This window comes from Oncorhynchus mykiss, chromosome 2, assembly GCF_013265735.2.
Source record: "Oncorhynchus mykiss isolate Arlee chromosome 2, USDA_OmykA_1.1, whole genome shotgun sequence".
Lineage (NCBI taxonomy): Eukaryota > Metazoa > Chordata > Actinopteri > Salmoniformes > Salmonidae > Oncorhynchus > Oncorhynchus mykiss.
The window spans coordinates 16,156,017-16,162,308 of NC_048566.1; the positions used below are offsets into that span (position 1 = coordinate 16,156,017).

At 44.9% G+C, this 6,292-nt stretch overlaps 1 protein-coding gene across 1 annotated transcript in view; it reads left to right on the forward strand.

Moving 5' to 3' along the window:
- chrnb2 (cholinergic receptor, nicotinic, beta 2) overlaps positions 1 to 6,292 on the forward strand; it is a 39,269-nt gene that overhangs the window by 22,247 nt on the left and 10,730 nt on the right. The window contains exons 2-4 of the mRNA XM_021621651.2: positions 587 to 732; positions 852 to 896; positions 5,106 to 5,215. Of these exons, the coding sequence (XP_021477326.2) occupies positions 587 to 732; positions 852 to 896; positions 5,106 to 5,215 (301 nt within the window). The remainder of the gene's footprint in view (positions 1 to 586; positions 733 to 851; positions 897 to 5,105; positions 5,216 to 6,292) is intronic.

Here is a 6,292-nt window from a genome sequence, read left to right on the forward strand (position 1 = left end):
GGAAGGGGAGAGAGAAGGAGAGAGAGAGAAAGAGATAAAAGGGAAGGGGAGAGAGAGAGAGAGTTGTTGTGGTGTGTCTCCTGCAGCAGTATTTATCCTCCAATTTGTGTGGTATTGTGACAGCTCTGCCAAAACCAAGCCACTCCAGTGATATGACAACAACCTGAGAGGGTGTGGGAGTGGGGTGAGGACGGGGGAAAGAGAAAGAGTCAGGGGAAAAGTGAGATGGAGGAGGAGAGAAATAGACAGTAGAGGAGAGAGGGAGAGAGGGATAGAGGGAGAGAGGGATAGAGGGAGAGACAGTAAGACTGTTTGACTCATAGATATGATGTCAGCTCCTGAGCCAGGGAGAGACTAGAGTTGTGCTGACATGTTCCAGCAGGCAGAGAGGAATACCATCATGCCTCATAGACTCCCAGCTTTATACTGAACACAATGTTATCGAGCAGACCAACATACAGCTTCATCACAAGGCCTCCCCATTAAACAGCTATATCCTTTGTTCTTGTTTTTTGTTGTTGTTGTTATCACCATAGAAAGCGTTTGTTGGACATGTCTGTGATGGACATTATTTATTTCTTTACAGGCAGCCTGGGGGCGGATACTGAAGAGCGGCTGGTGGAGCACCTGCTAAACCCCGCCCACTATAACAAACTGATCCGCCCAGCGACCAATGGCTCTGAGCTGGTGACGGTTCAGTTGATGGTGTCACTGGCCCAGCTCATCAGTGTGGTAAGTATGTGTCTGTGTGTGGGGTGGCCCATGCTCTGTCTCTAACCCACCCACCTCAGAACATAATAATGTCTCTAACCCACCCCAATAATGTTGCTGTGTTCCTCTTTCTATTGCAGCACGAGAGAGAGCAGGTCATGACCACCAACGTCTGGCTCACACAGGTCAGTTACACTCTGTCTTCACCTTTCTCTCCTTATCCCTCTGTCTTCACCTCTCTCTCCTTATCCCTCTGTCTTCACCTCTCCTTATCTCTCTGTCTTCACCTCCTCTCTCCTTATCCCTCTGTCTTCACCTCTCTCTCCTTATCCCTCTGTCTTCACCTCTCTCTCCTTATCCCTCTGTCTTCACCTCTCTCTCCTTATCCCTCTGTCTTCACCTTTCTCTCCGAATCCATCTGTCTTCGCCTCTCTCTCCTTATCCCCCTGTCTTCGCCTCTCTCTCCTTATCCCTCTGTCTTCACCTTTCTCTCCTTATCCCTCTGTCTTCGCCTCTCTCTCCTTATCCCTCTGTCTTCACCTTTCTTTCCTTATCCCTCTGTCTTCACCTTCACCTCCTCTCTCCTCTCTTAGTTCAACTTTATTTAACTAGGTAAGTTAGTTAAGAACAAATTGTTATTTACAATGACAGCCTACCCCGGCCAACCCCGAACCCGGACGACGCTGGGCCAGTTGTGCCCAGCGCTGTCCCTATGGGACTTTCAATCACAGCCGGTTGTGATACAGCCTGGAAACAAACCAGGGTCTGTAGCACTGAGACCACTGCGCCACTCGGGAGCATCACATTGCAGTATGCGGCAGAGAGAGACACAGTTCGGTATTGTTGTTGTGAGAGACTAATCCTGGCATGCTCCTGAGTTCTGACCCTGTTCTACACAGCTGGTTCTCTGTGTGTCTGCAGCTGGGGCCTGCAACAAAACACACTGCCCAGTGGACAGGTTCACACACACATGCACACGCACAGCTGTAAATGCACTAATGTGTATAAATCAGTAATGAACAGTTATGGAAACCTGTTTGTGTGTGTCTGTGTGTGTACACATGTGCATGTGTGAAGGTGATTGATGGTCTGTAATTGAATAGAGAGTGAGCATACGTGTTTTATGAGGCCCTTGGTCGTAGCCAAGAGGAGATGCCAATGACACCAGTCCTGTAACGGTTTTCTTCCGTTGAAGGAGAGGACCAAAGCGCATCGTAGTTAGTGTTAAACATCTTTAATATAGACGATAACCAAGAACACTACAAAAATACAAAACAATAAATGTGAAAACCGAAACAGTCCTGTGTGGTGAAACAAACACAGACACGGAAACAATCACCCACAAAACAACAGTGAAACCCAGGCTACCTAAGTATGATTCTCAATCAGAGACAACTAACGACACCTGCCTCTGATTGAGAACCATACTAGGCCGAACACAGAAAAACAACCTAGACACACAAAACATAGAATGCCCACCCAACTCACGTCCTGACCAACAAAAACAAACAATTAACACAATAACTAGGGTCAGACTGTGACAAGTCCTGAGCCACGAGAGCCACTGCTATCACTTTTGCCACCATTCTGGCTCTGATAATACCACAACACATCACTGTTTCACAGAGCCACCATTTTCAAGTCATATAGCATCTGGCATCATGTCTACTATGGCTCTACATGGCATACAGTGGGGCAAAAAAGTATTTAGTCAGCCACCAATTGTACAAGTTCTCCCACTTAAAAAGATGAGAGAGGCCTGTAATTGTCATCATAGGTACACTTCAACTATGACAGACAAAATGAGAAAAAAAATCCAGAAAATCACATTGTAGGATTTTTAATAAATTTATTTGCAAATTATGGTGGAAAATAAGTATTTTGCCAGTGTGTGTGTGTGTGTGTGTGACGGAGCAGAGTGGGTGATCAGGCGTCACTGTGACTGCTATGAGGAGGATATGTATGTACAGAAAGACATTGGAGGGTTCATACAGTGTTCTCTTAAGCCTGGCCTGGGACCCTATGCTGAGTGCACAGAGATCACTGACCTCAGGTAGGTTACATACAACCAGGACAATAGAACAGAGATCACTGACCTCAGGTAGGTTACATACAACCAGGACAATAAAACAGAGATCACTGACGTCAGGTAGGTTACATACAACCAGGACAATAGAACAGAGATCATATATATATACACACACACACACACACACACATACAGTGCCTTGCGAAAGTATTCGGCCCCCTTGAACTTTGCGACCTTTTGCCACATTTCAGGCTTCAAACAAAAAGATATAAAACTGTATTTTTTTTTGTGAAGAATCAACAAGTGGGACACAATCATGAAGTGGAACGACATTTATTGGATATTTCAAACTTTTTTAACAAATCAAAAACTGAAAAATTGGGCGTGCAAAATTATTCAGCCCCCTTAAGTTCATACTTTGTAGCGCCACCTTTTGCTGCGATTACAGCTGTAAGTCGCTTGGGGTATGTCTCTATCAGTTTTGCACATCGAGAGACTGACATTTTTTCCCATTCCTCCTTGCAAAACAGCTCGAGCTCAGTGAGGTTGGATGGAGAGCATTTGTGAACAGCAGTTTTCAGTTCTTTCCACAGATTCTCGATTGGATTCAGGTCTGGACTTTGACTTGGCCATTCTAACACCTGGATATGTTTATTATTGAACCATTCCATTGTAGATTTTGCTTTATGTTTTGGATCATTGTCTTGTTGGAAGACAAATCTCCGTCCCAGTCTCAGGTCTTTTGCAGACTCCATCAGGTTTTCTTCCAGAATGGTCCTGTATTTGGCTCCATCCATCTTCCCATCAATTTTAACCATCTTCCCTGTCCCTGCTGAAGAAAAGCAGGCCCAAACCATGATGCTGCCACCACCATGTTTGACAGTGGGGATGGTGTGTTCAGCTGTGTTGCTTTTACGCCAAACATAACGTTTTGCATTGTTGCCAAAAAGTTCAATTTTGGTTTCATCTGACCAGAGCACCTTCTTCCACATGTTTGGTGTGTCTCCCAGGTGGCTTGTGGCAAACTTTAAACAACACTTTTTATGGATATCTTTAAGAAATGGCTTTCTTCTTGCCACTCTTCCATAAAGGCCAGATTTGTGCAATATACGACTGATTGTTGTCCTATGGACAGAGTCTCCCACCTCAGCTGTAGATCTCTGCAGTTCATCCAGAGTGATCATGGGCCTCTTGGCTGCATCTCTGATCAGTCTTCTCCTTGTATGAGCTGAAAGTTTAGAGGGACGGCCAGGTCTTGGTAGATTTGCAGTGGTCTGATACTCCTTCCATTTCAATATTATCACTTGCACAGTGCTCCTTGGGATGTTTAAAGCTTGGGAAATCTTTTTGTATCCAAATCCGGCTTTAAACTTCTTCACAACAGTATCTCGGACCTGCCTGGTGTGTTCCTTGTTCTTCATGATGCTCTCTGCGCTTTTAACGGACCTCTGAGACTATCACAGTGCAGGTGCATTTATACGGAGACTTGATTACACACAGGTGGATTGTATTTATCATCATTAGTCATTTAGGTCAACATGGGATCATTCAGATATCCTCACTGAACATCTGGAGAGAGTTTGCTGCACTGAAAGTAAAGGGGCTGAATAATTTTGCACGCCCAATTTTTCAGTTTTAGATTTGTTAAAAAAGTTTGAAATATCCAATAAATGTCGTTCCACTTCATGATTGTGTCCCACTTGTTGTTGATTCTTCACAAAAAAATACAGTTTTATATCTTTATGTTTGAAGCCTGAAATGTGGCAAAAGGTCGCAAAGTTCAAGGGGGCCGAATACTTTCGCAAGGCACTGTACATACGCACACGCACTCACTGTCACACACACGATCTGGATACCTCCTTGGCAGGCGGCCATTTCAGTCAGGATGATTAGATGTGTGTTTGAGTGAGTGTTTTTAACTGACTTACTATAGGGTCATGGTAGACATTAGTCCTTCTGTCTTACATCTCTAATTAATGGAGCTGAGTTATCACACTGTTCCTGGACAGGACAGTAAAGGTCTCTATAGGAACATTTACATGAAGATCATTATGGAAAGTAAAGATGCATTTCGCTGAATGTTATTTCAAAAGTGAAGCTCACAGCAGCTGTTTGTGGGTCTCACACTCTTCTATGACTTTTGATTGGTCACTAATTCTCCTCTGTGATTGGTTAGTAACAATCTTCTCAGCTGAGTGATTGGCCACTAACTCTCCTCTCTGCTCTGTGATTGGTTACTAACAATCTTCTCAGATGTGTGATTGGTCACTAACTCTCCTCTCTGCTGTATGATTGGTTAGTAACAATCTTCTCAGCTGAGTGATTGGTCATTAACTCTGTTCTCTGGTCTGTGATTGGTGTCCAGGAATGGCAGGACTACCGTCTGACATGGGTCCCTGAGGAGTTTGATGGCATGGAGAAGGTCAGACTGCCTTCCAAACACATCTGGCTGCCCGACGTTGTGCTGTATAACAAGTGAGTTACACACACACACACACACACACACACACACACACACACACACACACACACACACACACACACACACACACACACACACACACACACACACACACACACACACACACACATCTAGCTGCCTGACGTTGTGCTGTATAACAAGTGAGTCACACACACACACACACACACACACATCTGGCTGCCCGACGTTGTGCTGTATAACAAGTGAGTTACACACACACACACACACACACACACACACACACACACACACACACACACACACACACACACACACACACACACACATCTAGCTGCCTGACGTTGTTCTGTATAACAAGTGAGTTACACACACACACACACACACACACACATCTAGCTGCCTGTCGTTGTTCTGTATAACAAGTGAGTTACACACACACACACACACACACACACACATCTAGCTGCCTGACGTTGTTCTGTATAACAAGTGAGTTACACACACACACACACACACACACACACACACACACACACACACACACACACACACACACACACACACACACACACGCACACACACACGCACACACACACACATCTAGCTGCCTGACGTTGTTCTGTATAACAAGTGAGTTACACACACACACACACATCTAGCTGCCTGTCGTTGTTCTGTATAACAAGTGAGTTACACACACACACACACACACACACACACACACACATCTAGCTGCCTGACGTTGTTCTGTATAACAAGTGAGTTACACACACACACACACACACACACACACACACATCTAGCTGCCTGACGTTGTTCTGTATAACAAGTGAGTTACACACACACACACACACACACACACACACACACACACATCTAGCTGCCTGACGTTGTTCTGTATAACAAGTGAGTTACACACACACACACACACACACACACACACACACACACACATCTAGCTGCCTGACGTTGTTCTGTATAACAAGTGAGTTACACACACACACACACACACACACACACACACACACACACACACACACACACACACACACACACACACACACACACATCTAGCTGCCTGACGTTGTGCTGTATAACAAGTGAGTCAC